Source organism: Ranitomeya variabilis, chromosome 1, assembly GCF_051348905.1.
Source record: "Ranitomeya variabilis isolate aRanVar5 chromosome 1, aRanVar5.hap1, whole genome shotgun sequence".
NCBI lineage: Eukaryota > Metazoa > Chordata > Amphibia > Anura > Dendrobatidae > Ranitomeya > Ranitomeya variabilis.
Genome location: NC_135232.1, coordinates 94,854,034 through 94,874,779, shown reverse-complemented (window position 1 = coordinate 94,874,779; position 20,746 = coordinate 94,854,034). Strand labels below are relative to the sequence as shown.

The 20,746-nt window shown below is 41.9% G+C and overlaps 1 protein-coding gene across 2 annotated transcripts in view; it reads left to right on the top strand.

Annotated features, from left to right (window-relative positions):
• ADAMTS6 (ADAM metallopeptidase with thrombospondin type 1 motif 6) overlaps nucleotides 1–20,746 on the top strand; it is a 363,879-nt gene that overhangs the window by 29,986 nt on the left and 313,147 nt on the right. Inside the window, exons 2-3 of one of the 2 annotated variants that reach the window (XM_077286170.1) lie at nucleotides 8,290–8,762; nucleotides 9,642–10,006. In XM_077286170.1, the coding sequence (XP_077142285.1) occupies nucleotides 8,666–8,762; nucleotides 9,642–10,006 (462 nt within the window). In that variant the 5' untranslated portion in view covers nucleotides 8,290–8,665. Of the gene's footprint in view, nucleotides 1–8,289; nucleotides 8,763–9,641; nucleotides 10,007–20,746 lie in introns of those variants that run through there. The other variant, XM_077286161.1, reaches the window with a different exon arrangement.

Here is a 20,746-nt window from a genome sequence, read left to right as displayed (position 1 = left end):
CAAAAGAACATCTAAAAAAGCCTGATGCATTTTGGAAGCAAGTTCTGTGGACCGATGAGGTTAAAATATAACTCTTTCGCCACAATTATCAAAGGTATGTGTGGACAAAAAAGACCACAGAATTTCAAAGAAAGAACGTTTCACCAATTATTAAAGGGAACCTGTCACACCCAAAATCGAAGGTGAGCTAAGCCCACCAGCATCAGGGGCTTATCTACAGCATTCTGTAATGCTGTAGATCAGCCCCCGATGTATCCTGAAAGATGAGAAAAGGAGGTTAGATTATACTCACCCAGGGGCGGTCCCCGTCGGGTTCTGGTCCGATGGGCGTCGCGGTCCGGTCCAGGGCCTCCATCTTCTTACGATGATGTCCTCTTCTTGTATTCACGCTCCGGCGCAGGCGTACTTTGTCTGCCCTGTTGAGGACAGAGCAAAGTACTGCAGTGCGCAGGCGCCAGGAAAGGTCCCTGTGCCTGCACACTGCAGTACTTTGCTCTGCCCTCAACAGGGCAGACAAAGTACGCCTGCGCCGGAGCCGCAGCGTGAATACAAGAAGAGGACGTCATCGTAAGAAGATGGGAGGCACCGGATCGGACTGGGACCGCCCTCCCAGGTGAGTATAATCTAACCTCTTTTTCTCATTTCAAGCTGTAGATAAGCCCCTGGTGCTGGTGGGCTTAGCTCACCTTCGATTTTGGGGGTGACAGGTTTCCTGTAAGCATGGAGGTGGATCAGTCATGATTTCGGGTTGTGTTGCAGTCAGTGGCATGGGGAACATTTCACGGGTAGAGGGAAGAGAGGATTCAATGAAATTTCAACAAATTGTTGATGCAAACATAACACCAATCACAATAGACGACCTCAAAAGGCACAAGCAGAAGGTTTTACGATGTCCCTCATAGTCCCCTGATCTGAACATCATTGAAAATCTGTGGCTAGACCTCAATATAGCAGTGCATGCAAGAGGGCCCTGGAATCTCACAGAACTAGAAGAATTTTCCAAGCAAGAATGGATGAAAATCCCTCAAACAAGAATTGAAAGACTCCTGTCTTGCTACTAAAAGTGTTTAGAAGCGTGCACAAGAGTGCACAAATTTTTTTGCATCGTCCCATTTTCCTTTGTCATTTTTAAAATATGAAAGCTAAAAAACATATATTTTGCATAAAATGCAAAGTAAATGTGTCCTTTTTAACTTTAGGCCTTCTAGCGATCATTTAATTTTCAACTTGCTTAACTGTTCAAAATAACAGTAATTTTGACAACGGGTGACCAAACTTTTACATGCCACTGTTATTGTCCTATTATAGGACAAGTCTCATGAACAATTTCTTTTAAAATAAGAGCAGCAATTGGCTGATTTGGCTGCTTCGACCTCGGTGGACAACTGATTTTGCTCATGAGATAAGAAGCTGGCTATACATACAGCGACCACTGCAGGGAAAGTGTGGTATAACAAGTGACTATCCAATAATATTTTATATTAACAGACCCCTTCTGCTTGCTGGCTGTGCTCTTTTTCTTGGGCTCATTTATGACACCAATATAACGTATGACTAATATCCGTGTTTTAACATGCTACAGCCATTCCGGTTACGGTCACTAGTCAGCGTGGCGTTAAAGCCGTGGTTACTTCTGAGCAGTGCAAGCATTGCTCAGCTAAAACCTAGGCCTTCTACACTTTTTTTTTTTTTTTTTTTTTTTTTTTCATATTCCAGGGTTTTTTTTCTTGCGTGTTAGTGGTTATCTTCGATTAGTTCTGTGCTGGAACCAGTGACAAGGTTTCTTGTGATATAAACCAGTCCGTGGCTCCCAGTTATAGCTTTGCTACTGGATCTGTTGTATCGTCTGCTGTATTAGGGAATCTCCTGTTATTTACCCCTTCTTAATCTCTGACTACCCTCTTGTCTACATTTCTGCATTTCCTGGTTTTTGAAGTGGCTTTCCTGAACTCTCCTCGCCTGCCTGACCTACTGGCCGGCAATCCGGCACTACTGTACTGCCCGTGACAATGATACATGGAAACCTATATTATACCTCTCTTCTATGTTGGCTCCATTAATAGATGTTTTGAAAATATTCAGAATGTCTCTTTGTGTTATGGAAATCGTGGCCTTGTTGTTTGGTTGCTTGTACATAAGAGAATAGTTTTCTTTCCCATTTTGAAATTAAAAGATTGATGACGTAATCCTAAACCTGTCTCAACAAGCGGACACTAAAACCTAATTCACTTCCTCTATAGCTGTGTGCAAAGATTCTAAGATTCCAGCACTGCTAAGCTTATCAAACTGATCTTAGATATCATGTCAAGGGCTTCGGATTACTGATTTGAAATAGACTGCTTTGTTTAATCAGTAGAAACTTCTAGGAACGATCAATTACATGCATTAGAGAAGAAAGGAGCCTGTAAAGGGAAGAAGTTAATTGGGATCTGGAATCATTTCAAGACGTAGATGAAAGTTGCACATGCTTATTCATAAACAGACCACTTTCATTTAGTGCATTTAATAAATCGTCCATCGTTAAAAAGGCACTGATGCTACTCAACCAGAGAAAGGAAAGGAGAAGCCAGGTCATCTGTGAAACACTAAGACGTGATCAGCTGTTCTCTCGGAGCTGCTCAGTTACGGAGCTGCATAGCACAGCTCCTTCGATGAAGTAGTGGCCGAGGTCGGGTACTGCACATCTGCCCTCTATTTATTTGAATAAGCGTTGGGTGTGCAGTAGAATCATAGAATGTTGAGTTGGAAGGGACCTCCGGGGTCATCGTGTTCAATCCCCTAGTCAATGCAGGATTCACAAAGCCATCTCAGACAGATGTCTGTCCAGTCTCTGTTTCAAGACTTCCATTGAAGGAGAACTTGCCACCTTTCATGGCAGCCCGTTCCACTCATTGATCACTCCCTGTCAAAAAGCTTTTTTTTTTTTATAATATCTAATCTGTATCTTCTCCCTTTCACTTTCATTCCATTGCTTCTCGTGTTTCCATGTGCAAAAGAGAAAAAGGTTGATCCCTCTACAATGTGACATCCCTTCAGATATTTGTAGACAGCTATTAAGTCTCCTCTTAGCCTTCTTTTTTGCAAGCTTAACATTCCCAGATCCTTTAAAGGGAACCTGTCACCAGGTTTGGCCGATATAAGATATTGCCACCGCCTTTCAGGGTTTACCTACAGCATTCTAAAATTCTGTAGATAAGCCCCCGATCTGACCTGAAAGACAAGAAAAGTAAGTTTTATTATATGCTACCCGGGGAGCAGTCCAGTCCAATGGGTGTCACAGGTCTGGGTCCGGCACCTCCCATCTTCTTGTGATGCTGACCTTCTGCTTGCTTGACAGGCTCCCTGGCATTGCGCTCCTGCTCAGGCGTACTTATGTGCCCTGTTGAGGGCAGAAAAAAGTACTGCAGATAAGGGCAGGGCAGATAAGTACGCCTGCGCAGGACCGCGATGCCAGGTAATCTGTGAAGCAAGTAGGACGGCGGCGATCATAAGAAAAAGGAAGGCGCTGGACCCAGACCTGCGACACCCATCAGAACAGACTGCCCACGGGTGAGTATAAAAAAAATGTATTTTTCTTATCTTTCAGGTCGGATCGGGGGCTTATCTACAACATTATAGAATGCTGTACATAAGCCCTGAAAGGCGGTGGCTGTATCTTATACCGGCCAAACCTGGTGACAGGTTCCTTTAACTGTTCCTCGTAGGACTTACTTTGCAGTCTGCTCACCGTCCTGGTAGCTCTTCTCTGAACTAGCTCCAGTTTTTCAAGGTTTGTGTTTTGTTTTTTTTTTGTTTTTTTTTTAATGCAGTGCCCAGAACTGGACACAGTGTTCCAGATGAGGCCTGACCAAGGAGAAATAGAGGGGGATAATTACTTTGTTTGCCTATTTTGCGGCTGCATCACACTGTTGACTCATGTGCAGTCTGTGTTTTATTAGTATACCCAAGTCTTTTTCACATGCGCTGTTGCTTAGTTCTAGTCCTCCCATTCTATAGATGTAATTTTCATTTTTCTTGCCCAGATGTAGAATCTTCCATTTCTCCCTGTTAAATACCATTTTTAGTCGCTGCCCATTGTTCAAGCTTATCTAGATCCTTCTGAATCCTTTCTCTGTCTTCTCTATTGTTAGCTATCCCTCCTTTGCATTATCTCCAAATTTGAATAGTTTACTTGCCATGAGCAGTATAGAGTTGACTGCGCTGTGTTGTGCAGCTCAATAACTGGGCAGTCCCAGCCACCTCAGGATAGTTATCAAAGTTAAAGTAATGGACGATCTCTTTAATCGTAAACTTAAGCATGTAGAGTGGATTACTTGTATGCAATATCTCCTATTTAGTATACTGTAAACCCTATTATTAGTTTGAGAAATAGACAATAGATTATAGTCTACGTTTTTAGTTTGGTGGTAGGCACAGCCTCTGTGTATGTCTTTTCAGAATATGATGATGCTTTTAAAATTGAGTGCAATAATGTACTGAGTGTTATCATGTCGATATTGATTGGTTCCTAATGCTTATAGGGAATCTGTCAGTGGGTCAACCCTCCTAAGCTGTATATATGGGCATATGGGGCATTAAAAAACCTGAATAAAACGATACCCTAATATCCGCGATCCAATATTTTATTCCAGATAAATCAACATTTTCCTTAATATGTAAATTATCTGTTAGGATCTATGGGCGTGACATAGATCTCACTGAGAATCTTCCTCTGGAGCTTATTAATAATTAAAGAAGTTGTTACAAATGTGAGACATGTAATGACTGACAGTCTGCTCTCCTGAATGACGTCATATACTGGAAACATCTGATTTTATTAAAAATGAGCACTGAAGGCAGAGATTCTCAGTGAGATCGATGTCTGGCTCGTAGTTCTTAACCGTTCATTTACATATTAAGAAAAATGTAGATTTCCCTGGAATAATACCTCAGATCACAGATATCAAGGTATCATTTTATTAAACTTTCTGTGACCTACATGCCCGTGTAGACAGCTTAGGAGGGTTGATCCTTTTAAGTGGTGCTTATGTTACAGTATTCAAAACGTCTCTTACCATTGCAGACTCTATGATCTTATCTATCTTCAAGTAAAGCACTATGCTCTATTATTCTCAGACCAGACTTTCAAGGTTTTGTTCAATGGCATCTTATCCTCACATCCCCGTCTGTTTGTTTGCCTTCATGGTCAGATCCTTTTTCCAGTACTGCTGTCTATAAGTTTAGGCCCCCAATGACACCTGCATGCTCATGGACACCTGTCCAATTAGGAGTTTTTTCTTCCATTGTTCTGATGGTCTCTATTTTCTGCCCCAGATACCTCCTAATCTCCTGGTGGAATTCTGAGACTTATCTGGACAAGTGACCAAATTTTCTTTAATGTTATATTTTCCAGTCATGTCTATAGTGTGGTAAAAGGCCGTTATTTTTCCTATCTCCCATTATTGACTTGTAGTTAATGTTGACTTGCCTTTATTCTCCATTCTTACAGACAGTGTTCTAACTCACTTGGGCAACTTCCTCAGCATAATTTGCTTCCTCCCTCAAGGGATGGCTGTACTTATACAGTACCATCTTGTTTTGCCTCCCATGAATGAGTGCTGCTACCATCTCTCACCTCCCTTCCAGTCATTTTACTAGCTGCCAGGAAATTTCTGCTCCTCCACCAACATATTGTTGTCTTCTGCAAAAAAGAGGAACTCTCCTCGGTTCCTTCTTCCTTCAAAAATGTTTGAACAATCCCTCAAAACTTTACCCACTTTTTCGTCTACAATTTTTCCTTTCCATTGTAGCGATTCAACATTCAGTAACTAGTCATCTTCAGCCTCTGTTTTCTCATCCCACTCTAAGGACCCCCCAACAATAAGTTTATCTAGGCAGGACCTTTTTTCTTTGCATGATGCCAACCAGCACAGAGAATGTGTTTAAAATGTAACTTTTATTTACTTATATTAAAAAAACTTATAAGAGAACCATTGACAGCCCGAGAGTTACAAAGAACCCCCGTTTTTCCTGTAATTAGCGATGTACCTTAATAGAGTGTAGAGGTCCCCTGAGGATTCAGAGCATTGATGAAACGCGTCGGGACGCACAGGGATGAGTAGGGCTAATGTTGTAAGGGTCAGCTGTGGACTGCCCTTGTAAGGGCGGGAGTTTATGGGGTTAGGGCCGTAATAGCCTTTACAGGGCTTAACAGGTTAATAGTACCCCACTCCTCTGCATGGAGCCCGGCTGTCCGGAAATGAAGAAGTGATGGTCGGTATCTGAGCTGTTGATGGGTGAGATCCCTCCAAATTATTTCTTTTGAAAACAGTGTGGGAATTAATACATGCACCCGAGCAAGCAAATCCACTTGGAGACTGTGATTGTTTTTTGTGGGTCAAGCATCATATCATATATGATGCCGGGATCATTGGTGTAATGTCACGGTCTATAAATATATGATTTGGTATCTAATCTAAATGTTGATCAGAATTGGAATTGGTCACAAATAATATATAGGGTCTCTATTAAAAGAGATATTCGTATCCCTGTGTTGTTTGGTCCGTTTGGACATATAGTGGACTAGATGTTTCCAGCCAGCTAACGCTCGGCACGCTCATTGCTATCTAATTAACGCTGCTGGTGATTAAATTAAAGTAAATAATGACAACATTCAATAGCGCTTACGTAGGTGGTAAATTAACTTAAAATGAAGTTAATAACAATAGTGTGGTGATCTGTTGGGGCGGGATTATGTGTGGTGATCTGTTGGGGCGGGATTATGTGTGGTGATCTGTTGGGGCGGGATTATGTGTGGTTATGTGGTGGGGGCAGGATTATGTGTGGTAATGTGGTGGGGGGGCGGGATTGTGTGTGGTGATGTGGTGGGTGCGGGATTATGTGTGGTAATGTGGTGGGGGAGGGATTGTGTGTGGTGATGTGGTGGGGGCAGGATTATGTGTGGTAATGTGGTGGAGGAGGGATTGTGTGTGGTGATGTGGTGGGGGCGGGATAGTGTGTGGTGATGTGGTGGGGGGCGGGATTATATGTGGTGGGGCGGAGCTACTGTGCAGGGGGTGGGATTAGCGAATAATCACGATGCCTCTTATGTATATAGATAAGTGAGATTTTAATTTGCACTTGGTCACTTTCTCTTTTAAGGTAGTTTTTTAATATAAGTAAATAAAAGTTACATTTTAAACACATTCTCTGTGCTGGTTGGTACTTGGAGGAGAGAGAATTCTGGACTTTGCCCCTGTTTTTTGCTGGTTTTCTTTGCATGATGCCCTATTTGTTGTTCTTTTTCATTCGAAGTTCTAATTCGGCACATAGCAATGCATGTTCTATTAAAACAATCTGGGTAACGTCTTTAACCCAATGGGTTGATTTTAAAAATATATTTTAATTTTTGCATAACTCAAATGTGCCTTTTTTGTAAATTTTTTGTAATGGCTTATTACAGCAAACATTTTACATAAAAACAGCAATCAATTGTCAGCCCTTTGACAAGAAGTGGATTGAGTATGCATGAAAAACTGACTATATGTAAAACAAAAATAGAGAAGATTCCCCAGCCAAAAAAACTAAATTTTTTTTTTTATTGCACGTGTTTTGTTCATATGCAAGAGTCAATGGGTCCTTGAGGTTTAGTGTAATACGTTGTTTTTGACCTTTAACAATGTGTATTTTACATCTACTGGTGGTTTTGTTTTTTGGATTTGACCGATGTTAAGTCATTTATCAGGTTTGTCCAGTATTACTGCTGCCTTTAAAGCTCCAATCATTGACTGACTGCAAGTGGCATTACACGATTCCTGTGTAATGTAAGAGGTTTCTGCTTCACTTTTCGTGATAGTCTGCATTTAGATTTAACAAAAGAAAGAAACTGTATCCAACTCAGGAATCTACATCATTAAAAATAATAGAAAGATTTGAAAATCGTAATCCTTCCTTTCCCCGGGCAGGGTTCTGTTTCACTTTTTATCATGTTGTGTAATCAGATATCTTTTCATTAAAAAAAGGAAAAATGAATTATATAATTTTTCCTTTTGCAGCTAATGAAAAATGAGCCGTCTGGCCTCGACACATTATTTAGGTTAGCCTATTATGTTTAGTCTTTGAGATGTTTATTTAGGCTATGAAAAACAACACTGGTTTAATTGAATTACCCCATATTTTGTAACACAAACTATGACCACGGAGACTTGATCATTCTGACACACAGGTCTTTAGAGTTGGCTTACCTTTTCCCAGCTGGAGTTGAAGATGCAACAGATGCTGTGACTTTCATATATTTTCTTTACTTTGCAGGTACAGAAATGGCCCAAGTTGATTAAATGTACCATCTGAAACTTGACAAGTAGGATTGTTTTATGTGGACTTCTAAAAGTTCCAACTTTTTTCTTTTACATTTTGATCTTAACTGGATGGAGAAAATGAACACGGACAAGCAAAAAGGGACAAAGCTCAGGAGAAGAGCTTGTGCTAAAAAGTAATCTTTCCTTTAAAGTCCTTGGAAAAGCCACTCATCAAAGTGGTGGCTTGGGAGGAAGGAGGAGTACATGGACTTGTTATGGTGCCGTTCTGGAGTAGAGTTAATACAGTAGGACAGAGGTAGCCGGAAAAGGAAACGAGAGAGAAAAAGAAACAAAGGAAAAGAGGTTCGTGTTTTCTGGCCTTCTAAATTATGGAATTTTTTTGGAAGACGTTGACCTGGATATTGGGCCTTGTCATGGTTTCTTCACAATCTCAAAGGGACAGCAGACTCTCCTTTAGTTCTCAAGGTAGGGTTTCACTTATAGACGTCCATTTTAAAAATTGTTTATAATTTTGTTGGAGTAGAAGTATTTGCCCAATTGTAAATTGATTTTCCCAAAATATGCTAAAACATGGCCAAATGAATAATGTATCACCTGTACAGTTATTTAATTTTTTTTTTATAATCGCAATTAATGGATCATGATTGGAGTATTTAAATGGAATCTGTTAGGAGAATTTTTACACCCCAAACTATTTTTATTCACATGTAACTCTTTCAAAGAGAAGTCCAGCAAAACATTTTACATGGGCAGTCTGTTCCTCCATTACTGAGAAATCAGTGTTTGAATAATATGTAAATGAGGCTGAAGAGCTTTTTGTAGATCTAAAGTATCTGTCACTCCACCTTTTTTTCCGTATTCGACACCACCGGGTCTTGGTTGACTGATGTTTCCTTTGGCTGAAGTTTCACAGATGTTGTCAGTCAAGCTTGAGGTGGCAACACTGGGTGGGGAATAGAGTTGGAGTGACAGAGGCTTCAGATCTACAATTAGTTCTTCAGTCTCTTTTTGAATATCGATTGAAACATTGATTACTTAGTAATTGAGGAACGGATCAGTCATGTAAAGATATAGCTGGACTTTTCTAGAGCTACATGCTCAAAAGTAAATTTTAGGGTAGTTGTTGACAGATTCCCTTTAATTTTGAAGTTATACCATTATCTGATGTAGTAGAGTGTACTTTATATGGCCCTATATTTTTATAGTAAAGAATAGATGACCTTGTCTAGTATTTAACAGTAATAAAACTAGTTAATGCAATATTCTTTTATGTACTATTCCCTGTTACTTTCCTTTTCCTTTGCATGCTCCCTTTATGGATTGGCCTGGCTTGCGATCACAAAGGGGAATTCCTGTCTTACCTTGAACACTATCAACTGACGGTTCCTATAAGGGTTGACAACAGTGGGGCCTTCGCCAGTTATACTGTGAAGAATGACAAAAACTCTCGGAAAAGGAGGAGTACGGACCCTAAAGATCAAGAGCAGGAAGCTTCTAAATTATTTTTTAAAATTTCTGCCTATGGCAAGCACTTTCACTTAAACCTGACTCTAAATACAGAGCTAGTCTCAAAACACTTTACCGTAGAGTACTGGGGCAAGAATGGGCCGGAATTTAAGCACGATTCTATAGACAACTGTCATTATACGGGATATTTACAGGACCAAAATACCACAACAAAGGTGGCTCTAAGTAACTGCAATGGCTTGGTGAGTAGATCAATGATCTGTACTGCTTTTTCTTCATATGTATTTGCCTCTTATGAGGAAAGTATTGCGAATAGTTTAGATTTTAAGAAGATCTGTAATCTTTCACTTAGAGGTTGTCTGCTATTTTTACATTGATGACTTATCCTTAGGATAGATCATCAAAGTCTGATCATCCGGGGTCTGACACCTGTCACCCACAAGATCAGCTGTTATTGGGGTCGACGGCCGGACTGTTGGCCGGAAGTACTTACTTGCCTAGCTGCTCCGTCTACTTGTAGTGGCTGTCGCAGGGAACTACCCATCTGCCTCCTATTGATGTGCAGTACTAAGTGACACTGATAACAGCTGATCGACGGGGATGCCTGGTGTCGGACCCCAACCGATCAGACATTGATGACCTATTTTAAGGATAAGTCATCAGTGTAAAAGTAGTGGTCAACCTCTTTTATTCTGCTGACAAAATTATAAATTCTATAATTTTTCTTTTGTAATGCCAGTCATAACCATTACCATAAAAGTTTTCTCAGCAACTTAAATAGCAAATTTGTTTAGTGTTATAGTAATACTCTTAGGCCGGGGTCACACTTACGTGTGCAATGCGAGAAACTCGCGCATCAATACCCAGCAGCAGACCGGAGTGTGTGGCTGCATGTATTTCTATGCAGCTGAACCCGAGTACCGGGTATTAATGTGATAGACTCGCACGAGTTTCTCGCATTGCACTTGCAAGAGTGACCCCGGCCTTACTTTAGAAGTCTCTTAATGTCCCAGAGTGGACTAGGCTAAAATCTTCTAAACCCACTAATATCGGTGGAATCAGCTGACAATCTGATTTGTGTGTGTGTGTGTATGGGGGCGGTCTTTTGACTCCAGTGACAGATTATGTTGGTGGAGATAACAATTCGGCCATTTGAATTTTAAGTGCCTGATCCTTTTGTCCTCTTTGAGATAAGCAGATGCCTAAAGGTACCGTTACACTAAACGACTTACCAACGATCACGACCAGCGATACGACCTGGCCGTGATCGTTGGTAAGTCGTTGTGTGGTCGCTGGGGAGCTGTCACACAGACAGCTCTCTCCAGCGACCAACGATCAGGGGAACGACTTCGGCATCGTTGAAACTGTCTTCAACGATGCCGAAGTCCCCCTGCAGCACCCGGGTAACCAGGGTAAACATCGGGTTACTAAGTGCAGGGCCGCGCTTAGTAACCCGATATTTACCATGGTTACCATTGTAAAAGTTAAAAAAAACAAAACAGTACATACTCACATTCTGATGTCTGTCACGTCCCCCGGCGTCCACAGGGTTAAAACTGCTTTCGGCAGGAGCGCTGGTAATGCACGCGCTGCTGCCGAGAGCTTCCCTGCACTGAATGTGTCAGCGCCGGCCGTAAAGCAGAGCACAGCGGTGACGTCACCGCTGTGCTCAGCTTTACGGCCGGCGCTGACACAGTCAACCCTGTGGACGCCGGGGGACGTGACAGACATCAGAATGTGAGTATGTAGTGGTTTTTTTTTTTTTTTTACTTTTACAATGGTAAACAGGGTAAATATCGGGTTACTAAGCGTGGCCCTGCACTTAGTAACCCGATATTTACCCTGGTTACAAGTGAACACATCGCTGGATCGGCGTCACACACGCCGATCCAGCGATGACAGCGGGTGATCAGCGACCAAAAAATGGTCCTGATCATTCCCATCGACCAACGATCTCCCAGCTGGGGCCTGATCGTTGGTCGCTGTCACACATAACGAGATCGTTAGCGGGATCGTTGCTTACGTCACCAAAAGCGTGACGTTGCAACGATATAGTTAACGACAGCGTTATGTGTGACTCAGTTAAGTTCTCTAACGTCAGTTTTCTTCACTCTATCCATTGAAAACACATGAATTCTTGGCACGGCCAAATGTTCTTGTGTATGGTGGATTTGGGAGAGCTTCCAAAGTAAGAACCTCCAGAACAAGAGACTCTATTGGACAGGTTTCACACGTTGGGTCCAGAGATAGGAGAAGCATAAATTCCTCTTTTTATATATTCTTTTCTGGCTTTGTCTTAGAAAGCTACCTCCAAAATTTACAATGTTTTTTACTGAAATGCTGTGTGTAAAATTCTCACATTTAAAACAAAATGATTGAAAATGGTCACCCCTGCCTAGTGTCCTTGTTACGTAAAATACTATACATCTAGGTACACTCTACTAGTTTTAAGAGATAAAAGATTGTAGATAGCGGTACTTTAAGGGTACCGTCTCACTATACGATTTACCAACGATCACGACCTGCGATACGACCTGGCCGTGATCGTTGGTAAGTGGTTGTGTGGTCGCTGGGGAGCTGTCACACAGACCGCTCTCCAGCGACCAACGATGCCGAGGTTCGCTGGTAACCAGGGTAAACATCGGGTTACTAAGCGCAGGGCCGCGCTTAGTAACACGATGTTTACCGTGGTTACCAGCGTAACAGTAAAAAAAAAAAAAAACCGTACATACTCACCATCTGATGTCCGTCAGGTCCCTTGCCGTCTGCTTCCTGCTCTGACTGACTGCCGCCGTACAGTGAGAGCAGAGTGCAGCGGTGACGTCACCGCTGTGATCTGCTCTCACTTTCCGTCCGGCAGTCAGTCAGAGCGGGAAGCAGACGGCAAGGGACCTGACGGACATCAGATGGTGAGTATGTACGGTTTTTTTTTTTTTCCTTTTACGCTGGTAACCACGGTAAACATCGGGTTACTAAGCGCGGCCCTGCGCTTAGTTACCCGATGTTTACCCTGGTTACCAGCGAACGCATCTCTGGATCGCTGTCACACACAACGATCCAGCGATGTCAGCGGGTGATCCAGCGACGAAAGAAAGTTTCAAACGATCTGCTACGACGTACGATTCTCAGCAGGGTCCCTGATCGCTGCTGCATGTCAGACACTGCGAGATCGTAACTATATCGCTAGAACGTCACGAATCGTGCCGTCGTAGCGATGAAAATGCCACTGTGTGACGGTACCCTAAGACAGCAAGTTTAATTAGGGTGAAGCATAGACCTGGAGGAGAAGAGACGAGGAGGCAAGCAGGTCTATATCTGGCGCCACCATAGTCTGGTTTTCATGATTTTTTTTGGTCTAATTTGGAGATATTACTTCCTGCTAAAATATATATGTGAACATGTTAGCAGTGCCAGTGCTGTACATCTGTTTGCAAGGTCAACTTTCTATAAGTTTAATCTTCTCTTTTGGTAGGAGCTCATCTCAGTGACAACAAAAGGATCAGCACTCTTAAATTGGACATGTCAGATCCTTTACTCCCCCAACATCTATTGGAGGTCCTCCTACAAATTAGACTGTGATCTGAACATGTCGATATCGGCAGGTTCGGCCTGTGTTGGTCAGATAAATTTGATGGCCTTTATCCTATGTCATGAAGTTATCCACTTTTGTTTTTTTACATAGTCATTAATTTTAGGCTCTTATGTTTCATCTTTCCTCTTTATCTTCTTTTTGAACCATTTCCGATAGATATCCCATCGTAACAATTTTTCAACTTTTTTTTTTTTTTTGTGGCAATGTGTCAATTAATAAATCAAGATCCGTTTAGAATCCAAAAGTTGTGTAATAGTGGATATTGTTTACCTCTGGGAATTATGTAGAGCTTCTTCGTCCAATCTAAGATTTAGAGAGGTTTATTTCCTAGTGATTATGGAGTTTTTTTTTTGTTTTGTTTTTTAAACCAAAGATTGGACAACCATTTCTTGCTGGCCAAATATATCTTTGTAAAAAACGGGAGATCAGTCAATAGGAGTATGAGTGATGAATCGGCCTAAGCATTTTGTAGTCCACTGCCACGGAGACGTATAGGTCTATATGAGAGCTGCATACATAAAACAAAAGGATATGTAGGAAAAAAGATGACTGTGAAACAAAGTGCAGCAGTTAGTGTATAGAAATGTATATTTGCACATGCATATTGGGCCGATCTTTTTGAGTCTTGCAGACGTATTTTTAAGTGTTTCCTGTATTTTATTGTTTTCGGTTTATACGAACTCATTCATTTTCTAAACAAATAATTTACAATGATGGATGGGAACACTCTGCCCTTTTTCTTCTGTCAGAGCATAACTTTCACAATAGCTATGATGTGTCAAATATCTTTGAGGTTAGGAGCAAGTGCTGCTTGTTGTTCATATACAAAGTACTGCAGAGTTGGACATTTTTATTTATTTTATTTTTTTTTTTGTTACGTACCCTGAACTTTTTAACACACATCCTTTTGTCCCCAAAACATCTTTTTATTATTACTTGTGTACATTAAGTTACACTGAATGGCCACTTTTGTTAGCCATCCATTTAGTAGTGCTTTAGACCTTCTTTGCCCTTCAGAACTGCAGCATAGATTTCAATAGGTGCTTAGATCAGTTTGCAGCAACATTGACCCATGCAGACATGGTTGCCTTAGATTAGAGGTACTTACCGTAAATGCTCTGAACAGCCTTTTCGACATAATCACGGAGATGTTGTAAAGAATTATTAACTGAGGACTGCAGGAAAAGGGAAACTTGCTGTAATTTTCCAAGATTTAATCCATGACTCTACGATCTACGTTGTATGGTGCATTGTCCTTTTTAAGAGTTTTCTTCTGCTATAGGGTAAACAGCTGCCATGAAGGGATGAACTTGGTCAGTCATAATAAGGCCATAGGTCACGGTGTGAAAAACCCCCAAAAACATTCTGCCCACCATTACTCTACCTCCACTAGCCTGGACTATGGACATATGTCAAACAGACTTCATTGATTCGTGCTGCTTGCTCCAAATTGTGACTGTACCATCAACATGATGCCACAGAAATCTAGATTCATCTGACCAGGCAGTGGTTTTCCACTACTCTATTATCTATTTTTTTTTTTCTCTTTTAAAGACTAGAGTCTTAACTTTTCTGCTTGCCTTAGACAGTAATGGCACTTCGAGTGGTCATCTACTGTTATGGCCCATCTATGTTAAGGAATGATGAGGTTTATAGTTGGACATGTTAGTTGGAACACCAGTAATGAATTCTGCAGAACTGCCCGTTTATCAGAATGATTCTTTACATCCTCTTTTGACCCCTTTTGTTGACTATTTGATAATTCACTGAATTTTCTTCCTTTTTAGATGTTTTTTTTCTCAATCACACCAATCCTGAGTTTAAACTCATCACTGATGCATGAGAACCTTCATGAGGTTGAATGTTTGTGTTTTTTTTTGTTTTTTTTTAATTTCTCGCTGTTCAATTTTCTTATTCTAGTGTGGATTTAGACTAAAATTGGTGGCGGAAAACTTACTTGCTTCTGTTACACACTCCGGGTCATATTTCAATTTCCATACGGAGAAGCTCTAATCGTGAAGTTGCAGGGGACTCTGAGACATTAGCCATACCATGTATGCAGGTCATAGTTCTTTTCAAACAAATTGAATGTCAGTTTAATGCTCCACTCCAGCGTATTTTTTTTTTTTTTATTGCTGCTCTGGAGTGTTGCTAATTTGTGATGAATGAGTGTACTTGTTGCTCGGGTTTTCCCGAGCACGCTCGGGTGGTCTCTGAGTATTTGTAACTGCTCGGAGATTTTGTTTTTGTTGATGCAACTGCATGATTTACGGCTGCTAGCCAGCCTGAGTACATGTGGGGGTTGCCTGGTTGCTAGGGAATCCCCACATGTGTTAAAGTTGTCTATCAGCTATAAATCATGCAGCTGAGGCAACGAAAACTAAATCTCCGAGCAGTTACAAATACTCGGAGACCACCCGAGCGTGCTCAAAAAAACCCAGAACAACGAGTACACTCACTCATTACTACTAATAATGTTCGGTGTCTCTAATCATATACTTGCCAGCCACCGTTTTCATTTTTTATCAGTGCCACTCCGGTCAGTCTCCAGCAGTTTGTAACTGGCCAGATTGCTCCTGTGTTTGCTTGGCAATCCGAAATCTTATAACTCAATGTAAGTCTATGAGATCCCGAACTAGGCTCTCTAAGGCCTCTTTCACACGTCAGTGTCTCCGGTACGTGTAGTGACAGTTTTCTCACGTACCGGAGACACTGACACACGTAGACACATTAAAATGAATGGGTCTATGCACATGTGCGTGTTTTCACACGGACCGTATGTCCGTGCTGAAAACACGTCGACATGTCCGTTTTCTACCGGCAGCACGGACCACAATACGGACAGCACACGTGCACACGGAGAACAGTGTGCACTCTCCTCTGTGTGCACGTACCGCCCGCAGGAGAGACAGCGCTACAGTAAGCGCTGTCCCCCCCGCGTGTGGTGCTGAAGGCAGAATTCATCTCTTCTCCCCCGCCGGAGAGAAGAGATGAAAGATCTTTTTTTTTATTTTTTTTTTTGGGGGGGAGGTGAAAAATAAAGTTTGCATGTGCCCCCGCGACCCCCCCCCCAGTGCGCCGCCTGGCCCCTTGCCGCAGAATATACTCACCTAGCTCCCGCGATGTCTCCTCTGTCCTCTCCGCGCTGGCCCCTTCTCCTGTGTGAGCAGTCACGTGGGACCGCTCTTTACAGTCAGGGAATATTCACTGACTGTAATGAGCGCTCCCACGTGACCGCTCACACAGGAGAAGCTGCCAGCGCGGAGAGGACAGAGTAGACATCGCGGGAGCTAGGTGAGTATATTCTGCGGCAAGGGGCCAGGCGGCGCACTGGGGGGGGACGTGGGGGCACATGCAAACTTTATTTTTCACCCCCCCCAAAAAAAAAAATTAAAAAAAATGATGTTTCATCTCTTCTCTCCGGCGGGGGAGAAGAGATGAATTCTGCCTTCAGCACCACACGCGGGGGGGACAGCGCTTACTGTAGCGCTGTCTCTCCTGCATGGTCCGTGTGGTCCTCAGGGGGCACACGGGCGGCACACGGATGCCGCACGTATGTGCCACTTGAGCACACGGACATACGGACATGGATATCTCCGGTACCGGTTTTTCCGGTACCGGAAATATCAGGACGTGTGAAAGAGCCCTAAGACTTAATTTGAGAGCTTGTGATCGTTACCTTTGACTTCTCGTCAGTCAGAAGTTGCAGTCACAAGATGGTGCCACGGGACTAGAGTGGTGCCGTGAACAAATGAAGACAGTGGCTAGTAAGTAGAAGACTGGGGTCAGGGAACGTGGATTAGTAGAACCACTCCAGATCTGAAATAAAAAAAGAAAATGCTGGAATGTTCTTTAACGATAAATCGACTGACACTTTTGTATTAGTTATTGCTGATGGTATGGGCATAACCCAACTGTTCCAACCCTACAGCAGTTACAGCAGTGGTGTAGATGTTCATTTCAACACTTCATAATTACAATATTTAATGCATTACTCTAAAAGCCGTCACTAAGCTAATATGTAGTTCTCTGGCTTTAAAGAGAATCTTTCAGAGAAGAACATCTGTGGTTCTTAAAATTGATATGAAACGTCTAAGCACTCCTGATAAAATGCCAGGTTTGTTATGAAACCAAATCACACCAATATTATTGATTTCAAAACTTGTTCTACCTTTTTTTTTATGGCAACCCAAAATGTGTGCAGTTCAATTGAAAAATAACTGAAATCTCTTCAGGTGAGAAAAGGAAAAAATAAAGAACTAAAATAATGTAGTTAGATATTCAGAAATTAGTCAGTTCAAAGGCGGCAACTAGATTATAAGGGATGGAAGACCTCTCATTTGAGGAGAGGTTGGAAAAGTTGGGCTTGTTTAGTTGAGAAAAAAAGATGCCTCAGAGGAGCTCTCATTTACATGTATAAATATATGCGTAGTCAGTACAAAGGCCTTGCACATGACTTATTCCTTCCAAAGACCATACTGAGGACCAGGGGGCACTCATACAGGTGGAAGAAAGGCGATTCCGGCAGCTAAATAGCAAAGGGCTCTTTACAGTTAGAGCAGTCAGACTGTGGAATGCCGAACACAAGAGGTAGTAATGGCAGACACTATAACAGCATTTAAAAAATGGTTGGACGATTTCCTTGATACACAGAACATTGTGGGTTATAGTTAAAGGGAATCTGTCACCTCATTTTGGCCCTATAAAACTGTGGCCACCACCAACAGGGGCTTATCTACAGCATTCTGTAATGCTGTAGATAAGCCCCCGATGTAACCTGAAAGATGAGAAAAGCAAGTTAGATTATACTCACCCAGGGGCGGTCCTGGGGTGGTTCGGGTCTGATGGGCATCGCAGGTCCGGGTCCAGCGCCTCCCATCTTAATATGATGATGTCATCCTCCTTGCTTCTGTTGCGGCTCCTGCGCAGGTGTACTGATTTGCCCTGTTGAGGGCAGCGAAAAGTACTGCAGTGCGCAGGCGCCGGGCCTCTCTGACCTTTCCAGCACCTGCGCACTGCAGAACTTTGCTCTGCTCTCAACAGGGCAGATAAAGTACGCCTGCACAGGAGCCGCGACAGGAAGCAAAGAAGACCCGTCATGGCATGAAGATGGGAGGCACCGGACACGGACCACAGTGCCCATCGGACCGGACCACACCGGGCCGCCCCCCCCAGGTGAGTATAATCTAACTTGTTTTTCTTATCTTTCAGGTTACATCTGGGGCTTATCTACAGCATTACAGAATGCTGTAGATAAGCCCCTGATGGTGGTGGCCCCAGTATATTGGGCCAAAATGAGATGACAGATTCCCTTTAAATTAGTGACATAATGTACAATTGGTGGAGAAAGGTTGAACTTTATGGACTTGGGTCATTTTTTCAACCCAAGCGACTATGTAGTTGCATAAATATTTCTCAACCTTGAAGTAATTATTTGTTGACGTACGCTTTGAACATATGGCAGCATTCAGTATTTTTGTGTAGGAGTCTAGTCACATGTAGCATTGGCAATCTTTGACCACTCCTCCTTGCATTAGCTCCTAATCTGTCAGATTACGAGGGCATCTACTGTGTAGAGCACCCTCTTCAGTTCACCCACAGATTTTCAATTGAATTCAGATTAGGGCCATTCCAAAACTTTGATTTTCATCTGGTGAAGCCATTCTTTTGTTCATTTTCAAGTATGCTTAGGGTGGTGAAAGGTGAAATTCTTCTTCATCTTCAATTTTTTTGCAGAGCCCTAAATGTTTTATTGTTAAACTGACTGATATGTGGAACTGTTCATATTTTTCTTCTTCTGTCTAAAACTAAACTTTCAGTTGCGGAAAAATAACGCTAAAGCATAATGCTGCCGTCACCATGCTTCACTGTAGGTATGATGTTTTTTTTTTCGTGATGTGCTGTGTTGGTTTTGTACATTACAATTATGGCCAAAAGGTTCAACCTTGGTCTCATCAGACAAGAACATGTTTTTCCCACATGCCTTTGTCAGACTTAATATAGGTTTTGGCAATCCCTACTTGGCTTGGATGTTTTTCTTTAGAAGAAAAGGCTTCTGTCTTGCCATCTTACCCCACTGGTCTGGGATATGAAGAATACAGGAGATTGCCACATGTAGTACACAATTTGTACTTGCTGTAGGCCTCTTTAATCCACTTCTTGATGAATGTCTTCACAGTGTTCTTTGGAATATCTAATGCCTTTTGAAATGTATTTGTACTCTTCCCCTGACTGATAATTTTGAACAATGACATCCCTTTGCTTTGTTATAAGCTGTTTACAAAATTAACTGCAATATGCAAGAAAGGAAATGTCAAGAAAATCCTACTAGGACAGCTAAACTTTATATGGAGTTAATCAGAATCACTGTAAATGATGGCAGCTGTACTGACTACTGTTCAACACGAGTTTAATTGTGTTTGGCTAATGCTGAAAACAACCACATCCCCTATAAGAGGGTGTTCAAATATCTGCAACCACATTTGTTTCAGTTTTGTTCTTTTTATTCCCTACACCCATCCACCCAGTTTGTACAGATTATAGGTGATATTAGAGGTGGAAAAAAGTTTTGAAGTGATTCTTCCTAGTATGAATATTTTTACATGGCAAAATGTTGGTACGTATATACTTTTACATCCACTACATATATTGGAAAAAACAATAGAATTATGAATACATAGTCTGATGCATATTGGGTGCCCAAATTTCTTTTACGTCTTGTTTTTTTGATGGCCTGATCATTTTTAAATTTAAACCCAGGTCTGAGAGGTCACAGAGGTCGCCATGCTCTATCCACAAAAATAAGCAAAAAGAGATAATGCAACATTAGTTAATGACTGTTTCTCCACTTTCGCAATGCCTTAAGAAGTGCATTCTTCTATGCTAGTTAGGGTTTGTTCCCACTTGCGATTAAATGGAATGAATGCAATCCAATTAAAAATACCAATTTAATCCTATGGTTCTGTTCTCAATTGTTTTTTTTTTTTTTTTTTTTTTCCTGCACCAATCGGATCGCGATCAGACAGGAATAAAATCGCAGCATGCTGTGTTTGCATGCTGAATTCGGATCACATGGACCTATTTAAGTCTAAGGGTGCTATTAAAACGTCGCTTTGCACTCAGATACAACTCGAGTCCAGTGCGATTCCCGTGGACACCTGCGGCAGAGGAGATTGAGAAATTAATTTCTCCGTCTCCTCCTCAGCTGTGCTGCGAGAGGATCAAAACACAGAGCACTGGTACTTGGATCACGCTCGATGCCGAGAGCATCAGACATGGTTCGCTAGTAGGACCGTTACCCTGGCCTTACATTTGCAACTCTTTCACGTCCCATGAGTCAGGTAAACCAAACTTTTCTATGCTGATCCAAGGTTAATTTGCTTGAACTGCA